This window comes from Pantherophis guttatus, chromosome 2, assembly GCF_059756535.1.
Source record: "Pantherophis guttatus breed Tessera chromosome 2, ASM5975653v1, whole genome shotgun sequence".
NCBI lineage: Eukaryota > Metazoa > Chordata > Lepidosauria > Squamata > Colubridae > Pantherophis > Pantherophis guttatus.
In genome coordinates this window covers 154,365,014-154,386,124 of record NC_142064.1, presented here as the reverse complement: position 1 = coordinate 154,386,124, position 21,111 = coordinate 154,365,014, and the positions used below count along the sequence as shown (strand labels likewise).

Below are 21,111 nucleotides of genomic sequence, written 5' to 3'. Positions count from 1 at the left end.
TGACTGCATCACTTAGCAATGGATGTTTCATGCCAATGTGATCATAGGTCAAGGACTACCTGTATAGTAGCTGACATGAAGTGAAACTTCATCTTGTTTCTTTGTATTGAGGTCATAGCATGTGATGTAAAAAGTCAGGAAAGTAGAGTGAGCTATGGAAAAGTTGCCACATAATGATATTATGCCACATAATAATAACATAATATGTTAACATAATAATGTTAAGTTGCCACATAATGATATTATGCCACATAATATCATTATGTGGCATGGTATCATTATGTGGCAACTTAACATTATTATGTTAACATATTATGTTATTATGAAGTTATTCATAATAATAATAATGTTATTATGAAGTGTTAATGTTACTTTATAATGCCTTGGTGTTCCAACTTGGAACACGGCATCCAGTTTTGGTTGCCACAATATAAAAAAGATGTTGAGACTCTAGAAAGATGTGGAGAAGAGCAACAAAAATGATTAGGGGACTGAGTGATAAAACATAGGAAGAACTGGGTATATTTAGTCTAATGAAAGCAAAGACTGGGGTGACATGATAGTAATCTTCCAATATTTGGAGGCTGCCACAAAGAAAAGGGGAGTCAACCTAGTCTCCAAAGCACTTAAAGGCAAGACAAGAAGCAATGGATGGAAACTAATTAAGGAAAGAACCAATCTTGAAATGAGAAATTTCCTCACAGAACAATTAATTAGTAGAATGCTTTGCCGTCAGAAGTTGTGGATGTTCCAATTCTGGAGGTTTTTAAGAAAAGACTGGACAACCATTTGTCCAAAATGGTATTTAGGGTCTCCTGCTTGAGCAGGGGGTTGGACTAGAAGATCTCTAAGGTCCCTTGCAACTTTGTTATTCTACTGTCACACTTCTTTTCCTTTCAAACTATAAACTAAACAGGTGAGGAAAAGAAGCAGAGCTCTTTGTTTACACAACACATAATTTTAGTATATAATACGCTATGAACTGTCTGCTTTCCCAATAACCATCTATCCTAGCATTCCAGAAAAAATAAAAAGTAGAAAAGCTATGGTAATAATACTCAGTATCTTATTTTGCAGTAACTTCAAATCTGTGATAGCTTGGGAAAGTTTCCTTGGACACAGATTTTATATTCTCAGGTTTTTTTTCAATCTTATACACAATCTTATCACAAGAAGAACAGGTGAAAACCCAGTGGGAATTTATAGTATTTAGAATAAAAGACCAATGGGTCTTCCTATGGACCCACTGCTTAATTGAACGCTGTAGTTCTTGAGAAGAACCAGCCCTCAGCATACCAAGGCTCTTGAGTTACAACTTTTTTATAGAGGATACTTTTAAAAGCTGTCACTGAAGGAAGCTTTCGAAGCTTTCCCACACCCTTATTACAGATCAGGCTGAAAAAACTCACCAACACATGAGAGCAGCTACCACAGCAGTCCAGGTGATGCAACAAGAATTGGGCTTCTTAGTCTCCGACTCTTCCTCCTTCTTGCAGCAAGATAGGCAGATGAGATAGATGCCAAGGAAAACAAGGTTGAGACCCAAGAAGAGAACTCCGGTCAGAGCCAAGAGGATCAAGGACTATGAGACAAGAAGGGGAGAATTCTCTTTAAGCCTCTGTTTCTGGCTTTAAAAAAAAAAAAACCAAGTAAAACATTTTCCTGCCACCGGTCAAAACATATTATATATTTGATGCTGGAACCAGAGCTACTAGCCCTAATGCTAATCTCTAGCTTTGGTCTTACCATAATTTCAGAACTAAAGACTTGCTTTTTATCATCACTTGACTCTTGTAAACAAACAGTCAAAGAATGGATAGAAAGATTCAGCAAGTGGACTTCTTAGACACCACATATAAAGTTAGTTTAAAACTAGTCTTTCTAAAATGAAATTCACTTCAAATTTGTCTTGCTTAAACTACTGGAAAGCAAAGGAACAGAAGAGAGATCAAATGTGTTAAAATCTATTTTCATCCACATGCCAACCTGTATAATTTAAATTTGGCAATCACCAACTAAATTGTTAAATTCTGCTATGGCATCCATTTAAATAGCTATTTATTTACTACATTAAATATATACTTTTCCAGTAGTTAAATAAACATGGCAAATTAAATTTAATGGAACTTAAATAAGAATCCCTTAAATAAGAGTCGGGAGGTTAAAAATGATCCTATTTTATTTTACTTTATTTATTTTACTATTTTATTTTATTTATTTCTACCCTGCCTTTCTTATTTTTACAAATAACTCAAGGTGGGGAACATATCCAGCACATTTTTCTCCTCACCTCCTCCCTATTTTCCTCATAATAACCACCCAGTTAGGTGGGTTGAGCCCAGAGAAAGTGACTGCCCAAAGTCACCCAGCTGGCTTTCAGGGTTAAGGCATGACTAGAACTCATGGTCTTCATAAAAGATGTTCATATTGCAGACCTTAAGGCTCATTACATTTGAAAATATGCATGTGTGATAAACACAAATCACAAATAATAGCGATATTAGCCACTACCAGGTGTATACCAGTGGTGAAATATAAAATTTGTTACTACCGGGTCTGTGGGTGTGGCTTGGTGGTGGTGGGGTAATGTGACCAATTTTTTTAAAAAACTTTTTTAAAGCATATTTTTACAACCTATTCGGGCGAATAGGTTGTAAAAAAATGCTTTTAAAAGTAAAAAAAGGGGCTCTGATGATCACAGGTGTGACGCACGATCGTCAGAGCCTTTTTTTACCTTTTAAAAGCAGGAAGTAACAACACCCGGGCAGGTGGGCGGAGCCCCGCGCCATCATCGCTACCAGTTCTCCGAACCACCTGCCACAATCGCTACCAGATCGCCCGATCTGGTCCGAACCAGGAGCATTTCACCCCCGGTGTATACCCAACTGTATCAGTCATTTGTGACTTGAGTGGTTGAAAGGGGGAAAAAAATTAAGAATCGTCACCTGTTTTCCAAAATCATAAGAACTGGTCTTACTTGTTGGGGATAAGTAATTAAATGACCATTAACAAGCTTTATGTGCCTAAACAGTAGTGCCATTCTCCTATAAGAGGTCATTATGCCTCAGGCAACTTTACCATTAATAGCTGCACAAATATAGGCCAATTCAAGGCCTTTTTATGGCTGGCAGTGATGCAACTGCCTATTTGCTGATTTTTAAAAATGTTTTCCAACCCATCATCCATTTAACTCTGTAACACAGAAGTGGTTTTAGTTTTGCACACCACATTTGGAATGCCTGAAGCCAGCCAAATGCTCTACATGAAAGATGGACCTCTCTTACCGTGTGAAACAATTCTTTGGGTTATAAACCATTCTGCATTTGTAGGATTACAAATGGGCCATAATAAACATTAGGAAAAGTGCAGTGCTAAAATGCAAATGAAATCCCCAATTAAGCAGGAAAAAAATAGAATGGCTTCTGATAAATCACATCCTTCTCTCACAAGGCTATCAAAAAAGAGCCTGGTGGTGCGGCAGACTAAAGCACTGTTATTAACAGTTATTAACATCAGCTGCCTGCAATTACTGCAAGTTCGAATCTTGCCAGGCTCAAGGTTGACTCAGCCTTCCATCCTTTCTAAGGTAGGTAAATTGAGGACCCAGTTTGTGGGGGCAATAAGCTGACTTTGTATAAAAATATACAAAAGTATGAAGGCTATTGCTTAACGTATTGTAAGCCGCCCTGAGTCTCCGGAGAAGGGCGGCATGTAAATCAAATTAAAAACAAAACAAAACAATATGGTGTCTATACTCGGTTATTATCTGTTATGCCAAATCTCTTTCTATCTTTTGTGATTATTAAAATGTTGGTTCTTTATATTTTACAAGAGTTGGTTCCAGAAAGCAGGACAAGTCATCCCTTTCTTTCAAAGGTAACATTTGATAACATGTCCAAAAGTTTTTCCAAAAGCCTATCCATTTTTGCAGAATTTTCGCTGTCATCCACACTTTTATTGGAAATATATACAAGATATATAAACTCCATTTTGACTCAGTTGATTTACTTTCTCTTGAAGACTTTGAACAAGATACTAAACTGTTTTGCAGAATGTACAGGTAATCCTCGTCTTACAACAGTTCACTTAATGATCATTCGAATTTACAATGGCACTGAAAAAAAGTGACTTATGATCGTTTTTCACACTTATGACCATTGCAGCACCCCCAGCATTATATGATTTACATTTGGATGCTTGACAACTGACTCACATTTATGACGGCTGCAGTGTCCTGGCGGTCACATGAACACTTTTTGCAACCTTCTGACAAGCAAGGTCAACGGGGAAACCATTAAGATTCGCTGAACAACTGGGTTACTAACTCAACAACTGCAATGATTCACTTAACAAACGTGACAAGAAAAGTCGTAAAATGGGGCAAAACTCACTTAAAACATTTCTCACTTAGCAACATACATTTTGGGCTCAATTATGGTCACAGGTTGAGGACTACCTGTATGCACCTGATAATAGATTGGCCCATCATGCACAACATTTTTTCGGATGGATGATTTCCAGTCCTTTCCTCACCCTTCCACTTTGATCTATATTTTTTCATAGAAGCTGCATTTCCTTACAAATAGTCCTTGACTTACGTATGACCACAATTGAGCCCAACATTTCCATTGCTAAGTAAGACAGTTAAGTGAGTTTTACTGCATTTTATGACCTTTCTTGCCACAGTTGTTAAATGAATCACTCCAGCTGTTAAGTTAGTAACACACTTGTTGACAAAGTAACGAAGTTAATGGCTTCCTCACTAGGTTTGCAAAAGCTGATCACGTGACCCTGGGACATTGCAAACTTCTTAAATATGAGCCAGTTGCCAAGTGTCCAAATTTCGATCACATGACCATGGGGAAGCTGCAATAGTTGTAAGTGTGAAAAGTGTGGTCATAAGTTCCTTTTTTCACTGCTATTATAAATTCAGATGGTTGCTAAACGAATGGTTATAAGACAAGGTTTGCCTGTATTTACCTCCCTCCCTCCTTCGTTGCTTTGTTCCTTCCTTCTTCCCTCCCTCCCTCCCTCCCCTTCCCCAATCTGCAATAATTTACAGTGATATTTTAGGACATCAAATGAAACAGTATATAATTAACAGAATACATCAAGGCAGAGGATAATATAACAAAACAAATAAATAACAACCAGATTGCCAATATAATCAATTACGACACTGTAACATCAAACTCCAAGAGCCCTGAATAAAACCTTTTATCTTAGCAGCCTTATGGAATGATGCAGTCATTGCCAGATGGATCTCTGGGGGAGTCTGTTCTACATAGTGGTTTAAAAAACCCCCATTGACTGTAATAGACCGTATACTTCCCTTACAAGGGGGACGCTGAGCATCCCAAACTAGGATGAGCACACATTTGACACTGCTTACAATTGACAATATGGGAATCATCAGGGCTTGCTGGGAAATATTGCTGATGGGATGCCACAGCTGGCATCAAAGATCAGTGCCAATTATGCATTTAAGTAGAAATGCAGATAGGTTCACACTACTTGTACGTTACAAATGGTTGGTGAATCTTATTTTGCAACAAATAAGAGATCTATAGTATCAGAAGTTACTGGATAGTGTACTTCTCCACTGGATAGTGGAGAAGTACATCTGCCCTCCCTGCCATATGGGTTGCAACTCCCCAGAGCCCAGTAGAGGTAGTCCTCGACTTATGACCACAAGAGCTCAAAATTTCTGTTGCTAAGTGAAACATTTGTTAAATGAGTTTTGCCCCATTTTACGGCCTTTCTTGCCACAGTTAAGTGAATCACTGCAATTAGATTGTTAAATTAGTAACACAGATGTTAAGTGGCTTCCCCATTGATGTTTCTTGTCAAAAGGTCATAAAAGGGTCATAAGTACATGACCACAGGATACTGAAACTGTTGCCAAGCGCCTGTGACCACGGGGTTATGCTGCAATGGTTGTAAGTGTGAAAAATGGTCATAAGTCACTTTTTTCAGTGCTGTTATAACTTCAAATGATCACTAAATGAACTGTTGTAAATCGAGGACTACCTGTAATTAGCTGGCTGAGAATAATGAACTGCTCATTGCCTTCTTTCTTTAATTTATTGTTAAATTACTAAGGCTAATGCCCTTCCCTGTGGATATACTTTATGACAGTATCTTGGGCATCTGTGCAGCTTCCTATACACTCTTTCAAATGCTTCCCTGTTCAGGATATTTACATCAAAACTATTTAGGACATTAATAGAATTTATACTATCTTCCTTCCAAAAAAGAGCTCGGAAGACTTTGCTAACAACTTTCCACATACTCACCAGTTAAACTACTGGGCCAGACTTTATTAGTTAATACAAGGAAACTGTGATACTTGCCTTCCAGTGGAAGATTAGAGGTCTCAAAACTTAAACTTTCAGCCTTGTTGCCATGATTTCACTGTCAGAGGGGTGTGCATACGTTATGTATGTGTACCATATATGCATTTACTATTACAACATAGCACACGCTTTCTAAGAAGAGCGCAGGTGAAGTGCAGATTCTTAATCACATGGAGGCCATTTAGGGCAACAGCTCATAGTGACTGTAATATCTTCTCAAGTTTTTCAAGCCTCTCTTCAGAGATGTGGAGTATTCAGGAGAAAAAAAAAGATTTTCCAATAGCTTTTTAGGAACATTTTCCAATGGCCTAATTAACCAGAAATTTACTTGGACTGTTGGGGTATATCCCATTAATTTATTTTAAACATAGGCTGTATTGCCTTTGCATACTTTACAAATTCCAGTTTTCCATCCCTCCTTGCATATTGAAATGTTCCAATCTGATGGGCTCTGTCTTTACTTGTTAGGTTGCTAATTATTTTTTTTAAGCAAAGCAATTTTTGGAAACAAAGATTTTACCGGGAAATCATAAGGGTGGGAAAGTTTTAACTCTATCACATTTTGTTTGCCGTTCTTCCTAAGTGTTCAGAGCCCACCCACTGAATCTGAATTTTTTCTCACTTTTCCTTATGAGAAAACATGTGCATGGCAACTTCACAGGTGTTGCTGTTTTAATCACAGTGCTTTCCATTGCGCATATAAATGTATCCCTGTTGCTTTAGTTTCTGATGACATGTTTGAAAGCAATATGTCACCCAAGAGTCAGATGAATGTTAGAGAAAGTCCATAACATGGCACCTCTTGTCTTGGCAACTGGGTACCTATAGTCCTGACAAGTTGGGTTTCGGCTCAGGCCAACAATACCCTTACTTGGAGCCCTTGGACAACTTGCTTGTGCTCAACCCAACCTATCCCCCTCCTCCCAATGGGTTTTTTTTTTTTAAATAGAAAGAGGGAATGCTATGCAGGCTCCTTTCAATTCCTGGAGGAAATCAAATAAAGAAAATATTCATTTCAGATCTAAATGATAGTTCACCTCCAATTACAAAAATAAACTGAGAAAATAATAGCAATGGCACTTAGACTTATATACCGCTTCATAATGCTTTACTAGCCCTCTCTAAACGGTTTACAGAATCAGCATATTTCCTCAACAATCTGGGTCCTCATTTTACAGTCCTAGGGAGGATGGAAGGCTGAGTTGAGCCGGTGAGAATCGAACTGCTGGCAGTGGGCAGAATTAGCCTGCGATACTGCATTCTAACTGTTGTGCCACTCTTGCAATGAAGCATGAAGGGCCTTGGAGGGTATAATTTACAAAAAGCCTATTTGTGATAGGCTGTAAATGATCAGTCCCTCCCTACAAGTCTCATAGGACAATATAGAACAGTGGCAGTCTCCATGCAAAACATTTCTAACAATATTCCATGGTCACACTCATTGCAAGACAGCAGTAACTAGGCAAATGTGAATGAAGCTGCTGGGAGGTTAGGTCATTCTACAGTACCAACTGTGCACTTGTTCTAATCTCAATGAAGGGCACTGGATTTGAACTTTAATGCCATTACAGTCTGCAATCTGGCTACCTAAAGACCTGCATTCACCTTGCATGAACTTAGTGGGACTTTTAAGACGTCACAATTTTTCTTTGACATGTTGTTGAAGCAGATCAATTCATCAAATATCAGAGCAAATTTCTCTTTATTTTTCTAGAGTACCATCCTTGGGTAAATTCTGATTCCGGGTTTTATTATTTATTATTAATTAGTTATTTGGTTTAAAATGGGATTTTATTGTACATGTTTCTTAACTTGTGTTCGCCGCCCTGAGTCCTTCGGGAGAATGGCGGCATATAAATACATGTAATAAATAAATAAATAAATTAATTAATTAATTAGAGCTCTTCTCTGTCTGCTTAAATGCACTCCAAAAATAATATTTAGGTTTTATTAATGTTTAGAATGGTTTTCAATTAGCCTTCAGCCATTCCACTTTAATATAAGAAAAAGGACAGTTCAGTAAAGATGTTAACTCAATGTCCAGCACTGGGCACTCAGTATCAAAATGCTGTACTCAGATGGACCAGATGTTCTTAGCCAAATAAAGAAATACATAACATTTTAGTTGTTCGTTTATTTAAATGTATTGGCCGCTCAACTCAGCTGGACTCTGTAATCCAATAGCAAAGAGGGATTGTATTAATGGATGCATTAAAACAGTTCTCTCAAGAAAAATAAAAGTTTTCCTTTCTTCCACTGATTGCAGAGGCTTTGGTGCTGCTTTTGGAGCCTGTCAAACAGAAAGCCTTGCATGACACAGGGGCCAAGCTGGAGTCCCCAAGCGAGAGGCAATTTGTTTAAAACTAAATCACAAGGATTGCTTTTGGACACAGAGCAGCTTTTCTGTTGCTGAAACCTAGTTGCTATCCAAAGGCATCTCTGACCCCATTAGGACAGAAGTATGCTTTGTCGGATGGTGTTAAGACTCGAGGTTCCCATTCAGCACCTTCAGATGAATGCTGGAGCAAAGGGAAGAAGGGAAGTGCAGGCACACTGGCATACAAAATCCCTTAAAAGCACAAACATCAGCCAGGATGACAAAGGAAGCCAAAGGAGACCCTACACAATAAAGGCATTTGTAAGAGTACGATTGGGTGAGGGAAGAGATATTTTTCATAGAATGTAGCCCCAACATAAAACAACTGCAAGTATTTATTAACCAAAAGCCAGCTTTTTGCGGCAAGAAAAAACTTGTAATTCGACGTGAAAGAGGAACAGAAGCTCTCTCTTGCTCAATGCAATATTTTGGGCCTTCGGGGGTGAAAACCTCAAAGTCCCTCACAGGAAATATCAAGAATGTGTAATCTTACGACTGCTTCCTTTTGATCTACATCACCCAATTCAACCCACCTCCCTTTAAAATATTTCAGGCCATCTTCAAAAGAATCCAAGTGGCAGTAAAAAAAAAAAAATCCAGATGGAAGGGTTTTAATCTACACTTGCAAGAACATTTCAAGGGGACAAAGATCTCATTGTACTTTAGTGATAACTAAATGTACGTAATTTTTTTTTTAAAAAAGACCATAGACTAACATAGCATAGTGAAAATGTTTCAATAAAACATATTTTCAAAAAACAGATGATGGGTAGAAATAGAGACATGTATTCATCACCTTTTAAACACTATAATTTGGTAACTAACTGAACATAAATTTTGTCAGCTTCATTCATCAGCTGTCTTTTTTTTTTTTTAATTTGATTTATATGCCGCCCTTCTCCGGAGACTCAGGGCGGCTTACAATGCGTTAAGGAATAGCCTTCATACTTTTGTATAGTTATACAGTCAGCTTATTGCCCCCACAAACTGGGTCCTCAATTTACCTACGTTAGAAAGGATGGAAGGCTGAGTCAATCTTGAGCCTGGTGAGATTCAAACTTACAGTAATTGCAGACAGCTGGTGTTAATCACAATGCTATCAGTCTGCTGAGCCACCAGGCACCAGGTCTTAATTAGAAAAGTTTGGCAGTGGTATTTTAAAAACTAATAATAACTGAAACGAATCTTCTATGAAACAGAACTTGTTTTTTTTTTCTTTGTAAAGAGACAATAATCCAAAAACATAGTGATTCCATGGGATTCTGAACAGCTTCTATTCCATTTTAAAACAAAGTACATTTTTAAACCATTGTAATGCAACTATTTATTTACTTTGTCTTCTCCATATCAGACGAACAGGAACCATGTCAGCAGAAAAGAAGAAAGATCCATGAAGGGAGTCCATGTGGGGGATAAGGGCTGGTATAGATGTTGCAATGCCAAGGAAAATCACCGAGATGTGGTATCTGAAATTTCCATGGTCTATTCATGAACACATCTCTCACACTCTGATTACTTAGGGTGCTAATTTGGAATCATTGTTCAGCTCCAGCATCTTTAAAACCAAAAGTAGAACCATCACTTGGAAATTGGGTTTGTATCAAGTCCAGCTAAGGTTGCCATCTGATACAGAGATTCTTCATAGCTATATGCAGAGTATTTGGAGTAGATAGATGACCAGCAAGACCAAGGTTAATAATGCTCATGGATGCATGTAAACAATCTTTCCGACATCAGTTCTTCTAGAAAGCGCTTTTGTAAATAAGTAAATCTAGATTAGAAGTCTGTATGGAATTACATACTTGCAGAAGATGCCCATGTCAATCAAATTCAGCAGAGGTGGCGCAGTGAGTGCTGTACTGCAGCTACTTCAGCTGACTGATAGTTCAGCAGATCAGCAGATCAAATCTCACCGGCTCAAGGTAGACTCAGCCTTCCATCCTTCTGAGGTGGGTAAAATGAGGACCCAGATTGTTGGGGGCAATATGCTATTTAGTATACTGTCTTTGATGTAAGCTGCCCAGAGTCCTCGGAGAGTGGGCGGTACAGAAATATGATTAATAAAATAAATATGATTAATAAAATGCCAGTTCTGGGACTGCAACGGGTCAACATGCAGGGTGTGATGGAACTGGAAGACCTATAAGCGTGCGTGAAACAAAACAAAAATTTGTGTTTACAAGGTTCTAATCACTTGACTTGACAATAGCTATAGATTTTAATAAGATGTGATGTGCTAGGGAGGGAAAAAAACAAGGCTTTTACTTTAATCAATGCACATCTTGGAGACATATTCCTTTTCAGAGTGTAATAGCCTGCCAGAATCAAAGCAGCAGACAAAGGATGCTTGATCATGTGAACAGGGGCTTGTAATTGGCAACCACTGTCCCCATAGCCTATATCCTTTGCCTGCAATGAAAAGCATGCAATACACATTTCCCTGCCACCATCAAGTGCTCTTGAGATGAGAAACAAACATCAGAAATCCCCTAGAGTGGGCAGCTGTGCCATGCACCATTGTTCGCTTCTTTGCTGGTGTTAAATCTAGCCAAACAGTGCCAGGTTTCTATGAGGCAACAATCCACAGCCTGGGCAGTATCTGCTTCTCCTTGGGTAATTTCCAACCCTGAGGTCAGGAGAGTGTGGGAGGAAGAAGAAATCATTCTACTTCCTTCCCAACCCACCAACTTCACATGTTCATAAATGGCTGCTCAGTCTCGTCTTGGCAGGATGCCCTTTAATGTCAGGTCAGCAAAGCAATAGTAGTGCTATCTATTATCAGCCAAGACAAGACCAATTTTGCAAACAGCATCCCTTACTCACTCTCTCTTTCCTAAACTTACAGTCACCACAAACCTCAGTAAGAGAATGATGACGCACCGTTAAATGAAATATTCAACCTACCAATGAAATGTATAAATTCTGAGCCATAACTTTTCTCTCCTCTGCTTTTTTCTTAGTCTCAATAAAGAAGGAAGAAAATCAGAATTTGCACTATTTTTTTGTTAACTCGAGAAGGAAGAAATGTCATTCACTGTATCACTGGAATATAATCTGCATACTGACTCCCAACTTTGATTGTAGATTATTATCAGTATCAACCCAATTGATGTGACTTGTTAAACCAAGACTGATGGCAGAGGAATACAGCTACTCCATAGCTGCGGGCCACACTTGGCATTTAATTGCATCTCAATGGCCATATTCTGAAAGTAGTGGGCAATGTCAAGACAGTAATTTGTACTCAATTATAGTTAAATAAAGTTTATATGATTACTACCTACTTAGGTATTGAATAATGTTTACCTTCTATTGCGTTGCAAATTCCAGTTCAGTAGGATTGGAATTTGGGAGGTTATACCATTGATTGTTGGGGGACATTAGGCCTCAGGATTTCACCTCTAATTCAGGGCTTAACATTATGCACAAGATCAGAATTTAAAGTGAGCCCATTGAGACTTGTTCAGTACACCATCGTTAAAATAAACAATGGCTAATGCATTATACAAATCCTACCACACAAAGCGATGCTTGGAACAGACCGAAATGTGGTGTGACACAAAAGAGGGCCTAAAATCTGACATTTAGGAGCTCACATAAATTGCTCTGCATGAGGATTACATACTGAAAATGGAGACATTCAGACTGAAATTTATTTTATTCAATAAAGACAGGAAAACCCTGAGTATGCAGCCTTCATGGTGGCTTTAGGGGGGGAAAAAAAGCAATTATTTCTCCAGTCCTGTTTATTAGATGGAATGTTTGACAAAGGCCAGAGGAAAGGGGAAGTAAGGAAACTGGAAATTATAACTATTTGGAATCAGGGTATACAATGCAGGCAGATGTGCATAATTAAAAAGATTCTTCCTTTTGTGCCTCTCCCTTGTACCTCCTCACAAAGTTTTTGAACTGTGCCTTTTACCAAAGTTTAAAATAGATCTGCCAACCTGGCATTTCTAGAAAAATAAATAGATTCTCAAGAATCAAATTAAACTAAAGTATAATCATGTGATTTTTCAAGATTCAAAAGGAAAAAAATTATAATATTTTTCTTGGCTCTTATACGTTGCGAAGTGTACAACTCTTGTACTATAAAGAAAAATCCCTAAATTCCAGCTTCATCAAAATGTATATTTATCCTAGAATATATGTGTGTGTGTGTGTGTGTGTGTGTGTGTGTGTGTGTGTGTATGAAATTTTTATTAATGTTTTTAATTAAATTTAGAGACATTAAGAAAGAAATACATTTAAATTCTGGATCATCCAAAGCTTCCTTCCATCTTACTGGGAGTGAAGAGTTATTAAATTTGTTCATAGCTGTGATGAAGAATTAAAATTCTTAATAAAAATTATATTCTTTCCTTATACCGTAATATGCTTAGATACATTATTTGGACAATAGACAGAGGAGACCAATCAGCTCTCCCATCATGTTCTAAACCTGCTTTTTAAAACATACAGTTCTTAGAATTTGGATCTTTATTGCCGGGGTATGTTCTTTTCCTGATTTTATTGTGTTATTGTTTGGTTGTGTGTTTTTTTAAAAAAAATAAATGTTTCCTTATTTGAAAAACTCTGAAGTCAAGTGTTAAGAGAAAAACAAACATTTACTTATATTACATCCTTGTCCACAGAAAATTTCAGCTTTTATTATGGGATATCATTAGAAAAATTCTGAGAAACTCTCAGGTTAACTATGAAAAATTCAGACATTTTGAAAACAACAGACCAATAAACTTTTTCATTTGTAATTATAATACAGTTGATCACATACAATATGGCACTCGTTCTGGAAAATCATGATAATTTTAAGGACACGATTAATAGTTTCTAAATCTTCAGGATGTAATACTAAGCTGTGGTTTGTTGTGATATGCACAATTGAAAGAAGCTGCAATAAATGTAGGGTTTAAAAGCTCCTTCTCAAACTTACATAATTTAGATAAGGAACTTGCTTCTGTTTTTAATTTAATCAAAGCTTCCCAAATTACCTGAATAGGAATTATGATTAATATTGATAAAGAGTTAATTCTGAAGCATCATTCAGAAATCATTTTTGGAATGGGCCTATTTGAATTATCATTAATACAGGCAGTCCTTGACTTACAACAGTTTGTTTAGTGACCATTCAAAGTTACAGCAGCAGTGAAAAAGTGACTTATGTCCGTTTTCCACACTTACGATAGTTGCAGCATCCCCATGGTCATGTGATGAGAATTCAGATACTTGGCAATTTATGACGATTGCAGTGTCCTGGGGTCCTGTGATCAGCTTTTGTGACCTTCTGACAGGCAAATTCAATGGGGAAGCCAGGTTACTTAACAACTATGTTACTAACTTAACATCTGCAATGATTCACTTAACAACTGTGGCAAGACAAGTCGTAAAAATGGGGCAAAACTCACTTAACAAATGTTTCACTTAACAACATAAATTTTAGACTGAATTGTGGTTGTATGTTGAGGATTACCTGTACTAGACAACCCATGACCTTTGGGACATCATTTCTTAAATATTTCCTTGCCAGTTTCCTTAATTCCTCCAACAATGATAGAGCTTCTAAAGTACTGTTTTCTCTGGGGAAATTATTAAAAATTCAGGGGGATATTCAGAGATGTTTCTGCCTTGAAACTACCCCATGTTGAACAGCATAGCCCAGTCATAGATCAGGAGTTGACCACAGGAAATATTTTATGATATTTTGTTTTATATCATAAAATGTTCTATGATAATGTTTATGTCATAAAATGATTTAGAAAATTTGCCAACATTTCAATTCCACGGGTGTCATAGGTTTTATATGTATTTTGTAAATTAATCCATTTATAGTAATTTGGTGGAAAGGGTTTTGCCATATGATGTCCATTTCGCCCAGTTAGGGGTAGATACAAGAAATTTAGTAGCGTATATAGATTAGCTATCATATATTACTATATATAGCATAATAAATCATGACTGAAAACAGGCTGATGAAAAATTTGTCCTGGAAGTTCAAGACCAGAACTGCAGGGCAACACGCAAGGTTTGCTCCAATTTCTTTCTGGTAGTAGAGCTAAGCTAAACAATACACATATCTATAGACCAGCATTCCCATATCTTCTGATATGTTTAGACAGGAAATCTTCAAACTTTATGATACTGCATTCTCCAAAAATGATAAATGAATTTATACAACTGCGCCATCGTGAATAAAACAAGATATTTCATCGTACGTAATTAGGAGTGGATAAAAAAATAATAAGTAAGTTTAATCATACTTTAGGCTTATTTTTATCAACACTCACATTTTGGTTTTCTCCAACCACTCAACACAAACCACCATTTTAAAAAGTTACACATTTTAAAAGAAGAGCTAAAAATACTGGACTTTATTTACATATAGAACAGTCTGTTGAAAACAATCTGCCTTCACAATATTTGATTGCTGGAAGGTTTTAATAGATAGCTAGATTCACAGATTTAGCCATCTCTCAAAATTCACTCTGGGTTTTGCTTCTCGCTGCTCACATTCAAAGTAGGTTTGGCCAAACAATGTGACAACATTGGTCCAAAAGAAAGAAATTGACTTTCCTGTTTTAACTCATGCTCACTCCACAGATTCAAAGAGATATGGGCTAAACAAGTCTGATTCATTTTATCAGATCTAAAGGTTACATTTCATTGTGCAGTTTCAGACTTGCACATACATTTTTTAAAAATTTATTTTAACAATAACAAAAAAGCACATTTGTTTTCCTGAGTTTGTATCAAATGCTGCTTCACAAATTCTTTCTCTCTCTTTCAGGAGATACTTATGGAGGAGCAAGAGGCTCTGAAAACCTACCACAAAAAGGCATCAGGAAACATTTATTAAATTCTTGCTTTAACCATCATCAGATCCAGAATTCTCACTATTGTAAAAGTTGTTATATAGTGTGCCCATAAAATAGTTTAGAGTCATTTGTGCCAGTGTTTGCTTTCCTGCATATAAAGTCCATTAGATGGTTTTCCAGGTGAACACCTAAAGAGTGGCATTTAACAAAATATAATTGCAGCCATTTTCCACTGTTCTGATTGTTTCCCCTCCAGACATATTAATGACACTTCTCTTTGCCATCTGCGGCACTAGCTCCTGGCATATTAGAGATGTGCATGTCTCAATTATATGGGAATTGTTCAAAATCCTGGACTCAATTAATCTAATTCTTCAGGCCTGCCCATACAATGGGAAAATTTTCACCCACAAGCCCCAAATCTCCATTGTACAAAATTGCTTGTGACATTAGAGGTTTGTGGTATTTGTAATGGTACAAAATGAACACAGCAGATACACTTAGTCAAATACAAAAGGAACACTGATGAACAATTCATGGTTCTTCTGGCCAAAATCATCTTGACCCAACAATGCTGAGATCCTATATGATTTTTAAAAGAAAAACATGGCTATTATATATTAAAAAAACAAGGTGCAGAAATCTGAAATGAAATAGGGAAAAGAAATCAAAAGAGAGAGAGGAGAGAGAGGAGGGAGGGAGGGAGAGAGAGGGGGGGAGGGAAGGAGAAAGATAAGAGTATTGATTAGAATATATCTGGATTTCCAGTAAGCATCTGATAATACTGAAGGACAGTAAAATTAATAATATTGTTTGAATGTTTATTCTGTAAGAGTTATCTGTATTTTTTTTAAAAAAAATCAAATGCAAGGTAGCAAAGAAATATATAGAATGTCCATTTCTTAAAGTGAAACTGTATATGTAAAAAGAGCAGGATAGGAAGAATATTGATGCTTTTGAATTTTGGAGAAAACTTCTGAGAATACCATGGTCAGTCAAGAAAACAAGCAAAGGGATCATTGAACCAAGCAATCCACAGTTCTTACTCAAGGCACTAATGATCAGGTTCAAATTACCCTAGCTAGCTCTCTGGACTAGCTCTCTGGAAAAAAAGGTGTTATATATTGTCCTACCCAAAGGGGAGAATGTTAGGAAATGACTATTACCTAACTTGTTGGGTTGGCAATATATAAACCATCAATATAGCTTTAAGACATACTGTGTCCTGATTGGTTAGCTCTGTAGCCAATGTCCTTAAGAGGGAGCTAGAAACATGGTTTGTTTCTCTTTGCTGCTCTTTGCTGTTTTGTGCTCTCTGATATCTCTGTATGCTACTGTTTGCAACTCCAGAAGAACTGTTTATTGTGAATGACTATGATGACTGGTAAGAAGACTTTGTTATTGGATTATCCCTGGACTGTCGTTTTGACTATCTACTGCTTTATATGTGTATGAGCTGGACTGTTTATTGGACTGTGCCTTACTATTTCCTGAAAGTAAACACAACTCAGTGTATCTGTGTGTTGGATGTGTTTATTCGTAACTAATCTCAATCACTTTCATGTGCACACCCTTGCTACTCAAGGGTTACTCTGCAAATTCCTTAACAAGCCCTAATGCTGGAAAAGGTGGAAAGAAAGAAAAGAACGGGATGGGAGGTGATGGACTCAGTGACAGTAATGAAGAAGACCTAAACGACCAGGTTAGGGACAGCTCATCAAGGAGAAAATTCATCTGTCTGGACTTGATGGCATATATGGTAATGTGCATATTTACATTCTCATAAATAAAATGCCAAACACTTAGTCTGCTAACCAAATTACACAAAAAGATGGATGAAATTTAAGTTCTCTAAGGCCCTCCTTCAGTGGATCTAAATGAAGGATCGGCAAACTGTATTGCTTTTACAGGTCATTCCTTGAGAGTCTACCATCTGGGGCCAATTTTCACAAAGTGATACAAAGTGGAGCCAAACACATTGACCTGCTTTATCCCCTGAGTCATACTGTGAGGCATAAATTCATAACCAAGAAGTGCAGATCAAAGAATTCAACATCAACTCCTAAAAACACTATACAATCTGTGGGCAATTTGGTTATATGTCAATCTTCACTACATCATTGCAAAGGAATCATTGATTTCCCCCCATCCCCAGTGGTAGTAGCCAATCTGTTTGGCAGAATGAACTATGAAGATATAATAGTATAATTTTAGCATGCCTATAATACCAATCTCAAGAAGTAGCAGAAATTCCAATATATACATTTGGGCTCTCTAGAATACACTACATGCAGCAGAATAGACAGGAAAGGAAATGTTATAGAACGTCTACACTATTTTAAATGAGTTTACATTTCCAGGACCAGGTAAAAATGATATTTCCGGGTGCTGAAGAAGCCTGAAGAAGTTATTTCTATGTTGTGTGTGAGGATTTCTGGAGTGTGATGAGTTGGAGGATAGAAAATAGATAAATTACATAAAAGATCCCAAAAATTTCAAACCGGTCTGCTTGTCATATGTGCTCTGGGTTCTTCTTTGGAAGGAACGATGTCAAGAAAGTCAGAATGAGGAATCAGGTTAGAGCAGAACAACACTTAGAACCAATGACTGAAGATGCAGAGAAATAAATCCTGGGCTAATTATTTGTCAAGAAAGAACTGGCTGACCAAGACACAGCCTTCCTCAATATATAATGGATTCAAGATTTCTATATATCAAAGAGCAGAGGGCCATCTTTTAAGAATGTTGTTTTATCCCACATTATAGATCTAGTATAGAGCAGGAGACAAATCAGAGATCTTCAAGAATCCTTCCAATTCTATGGACCGATTTAGGCAGCAAGATGACTTGGGGGAGCAAAGAACCAAAAGGATGCCCAACTGGGGAAAACTGAGAGAGGAAGTCCACTGGCCAGAAGGGTTTCTAACATGCATTTCCTCCAGATCAGATAAACTTCGTTTTATTTTTGTAACTTCGAGGAACAATCGATGGGCACCTGGTTTTAAAGCAGCCAACAGAAAGCTCAGCTGCCTCCATACGACAGAATCCCAAAGGCTGCATTTTAAGGTAAGGATATCACGCCAACATCAAAGCAGAAAAGGGCTAATTCCCTAGCAACCAGAAATGCGAAAACGGCAAAATGCATTACACGCCAGCACTTAGAAAGAGAGAAAGGGGTGGGGTGATGGGGGGAATCACAACCATAGCTTTACTACACCAACAAGCTAACCGGGCAGAAACTACTCCAGACTTCACCACGCTTCATCGCCTCGCCGATCTCGAACGATTCAATGACCGGCCGGGCTGGGGTAGAGCCAGAACCGTACAATGAGCGTTATATTATTTTGGATTTGCAAACCAACCCGCCTCGGTCTATCGTCGGGGAGCAAAGCAGGCCCGCGAGGGGCTTCATCGGCGCAAAGAAACCACGGGGATGGACGGAAAGAGAGGAGTAGGGAAGGAAGTTGGAAGGTCCCTTGGTTAAAGATCCCCCCCCAAAAAAGGGGGGGGCGATTTTACTGACACGGACGGCGTAATTCGTCCTGTTTGGAAAGGCACAAGAACCGATTCTTGGGAGGGAAACCCTTTCAAGATCTTAGCTGAAGACCCGAAGCAAACAGCCGGTTTTCCATTACGGACAATCAGATCTGGAGAACAGCCGGAGGGCGGAAATCCGAAGAGCCAGCAAACAGCCGAAGCTTCGTGCAGCCTCCGGTTTGAGGGAAGGGAGGAAAAGCGGCAAAGACATGCAAAGCCACCACGAAGGCGGAGGGCGAAAGCGCACCTGCTGGTAATCGTCGTCCTTCGGCCGGAAGGCGTTGGGCACGGATCGCAGGCTGAAGCTCAAATGGGGGAACCCGTGCAGCCACGATGTCCACCAAGGCGCGAGGTACTCGGCCCGCGCCGCCAGCAACATCGCTCCCGCCGTCCCTGCTTGCAGCACCGGGGCCCTCGAAGCATCCGCACGCGCCGGTCCACTCCGAACGCTGGCCGGAGCCCTGCCTTCCCGCGTGCCGCCTCGCGAAGCTCGCCCGCCAGGCCCCGCCCCCCTCTTCTTTTCTTTTCTTTCGAGCGGCAAAGGGCGCGGAAGCTTGAAGGGTTGCAGCCGACGCCCCCTGCAGGATGTCGGAGACGGTGCTCAAAGGGCTTTCCTGGCTCGGGGCTCTCCCCCCTCCCCCCACGCGTCAGTCGGGGGCACAAAGGTTTGCTTGGTCCAGGCGAAAAGAAAGAAGGTTTTTTTCCCCCCCTCCCGCCTGGAGGATGTCCTCGCTCGTGGGAAACCCACTCATGCCAAGTTGTGAGGATCGCACAGAAGTATTTCAAGGAGGATGTGCGTGGGAGGAGCAGAGGGGTGGGGGTTACTGCTCCTGCCACTCCCTCTGAAATAGAATGTACAATTTGAAACCATCAAATGCTTTTTTAAAAAATATTTCATTCAAGGTAGTAAAACAAACGAATGAGAATGTTTACAGTATTAATATTAATAACAAGTTATTTCGGGTTTCTCACATGCTCCTAATTACTGGATAACACTTCAGTGGAAAAAAAATGGAGGAAAAATTATATTGACATGGAATGAAGTGGGACGAATTTAATCTTATTCTTTAAGGGGCTCTGCCAACCCCCCCCCCCATTTTAATTCATTCTAGAATATGTTCTATTATCGGAAAAATGTATACTCTGGTTAGCTTGTTCTGTCATGATTCACTGTGTTGTCGTAAATACCATGAAACCATGAAGGAAAGAAGATATATACATGTAGTCCTCAACTTATTACCACAATTGAGACTAAAATTTCCATTGCTAAATGAGATAACTGTTAAGTGAATTTTGCCCCATTTTATGATTGAGTCATTCAGTTGTAAAGATACTAATGCGATTAAATGAACCTGGCTTCCCCGTTGACTGTGCTTGTCAGAAGGTTTCAAAAGGTGAGCACATGACCCTGAGACACTGCAACCATCCTAAATACATGCCAGGTGGCAAACGTCCAAATTTTGGCAAGGTGACCAAGGGGATGCTGCAACGGTTGTTAAGTGTGAAAAACGGTCATAGGTCACTTTTTCAGTGCTGTTGTATCTTTGAACAGTCACTAAAAGAATGGTTGTAAGTCGAGGACTACCTGTAAACCCTTACACTCCATTCACCTTTTTCATGAGGATATACTTTGACCTCTTCCCCATCGGGCCCAACGTATTTCACCACACAGCTTGTCTGTGGTATCAGCTCCAGCAACAAGACTGAACTATGGACAGAGATGCGTATAAGGGAAAAGGAGAAATTTGCAGACACAGCTAAACAACTTGTTTTCCTCCCATGAACCAAGATAGAAGAGATGCTGATTATTCACTGCCAGGTCTCTTCATATTCTTTGTTTGCCTTTGAACTGATCAGTAAGAGCTCAGGCTGACAGTACCCCAGAGTGGGCCAGGTTTCACCAAAGGACTCCCAGTTGTAGCACCTCACTGTATTTAATTATTTAAATTTTAAAAAATTCTAAATGTAATACAATACAGATAATTTATGTGATTGCTACCTGTCATCTCCATATCTAAACTGTGTCCTA

The 21,111-nt window shown here is 38.6% G+C and overlaps 1 protein-coding gene across 3 annotated transcripts in view; it reads right to left on the bottom strand.

Annotated features, from left to right (window-relative positions):
- Positions 1 to 19,521, bottom strand: part of TTYH2 (tweety family member 2) — a 73,087-nt gene extending 53,566 nt beyond the window's left edge. For 2 of the 3 annotated variants that reach the window (XM_087887038.1, XM_087887039.1), the window contains exons 1-2: positions 13,915 to 14,011; positions 1,410 to 1,582 (exon numbers count right to left, since the gene is read on the bottom strand). In XM_087887038.1, the coding sequence (XP_087743164.1) occupies positions 1,410 to 1,417 (8 nt within the window). In that variant the 5' untranslated portion in view covers positions 1,418 to 1,582; positions 13,915 to 14,011. Of the gene's footprint in view, positions 1 to 1,409; positions 1,583 to 13,914; positions 14,012 to 19,329 lie in introns of those variants that run through there. The other variant, XM_034412735.3, reaches the window with a different exon arrangement.
- Between the last annotated feature and the right edge of the window lie 1,590 nt (positions 19,522 to 21,111).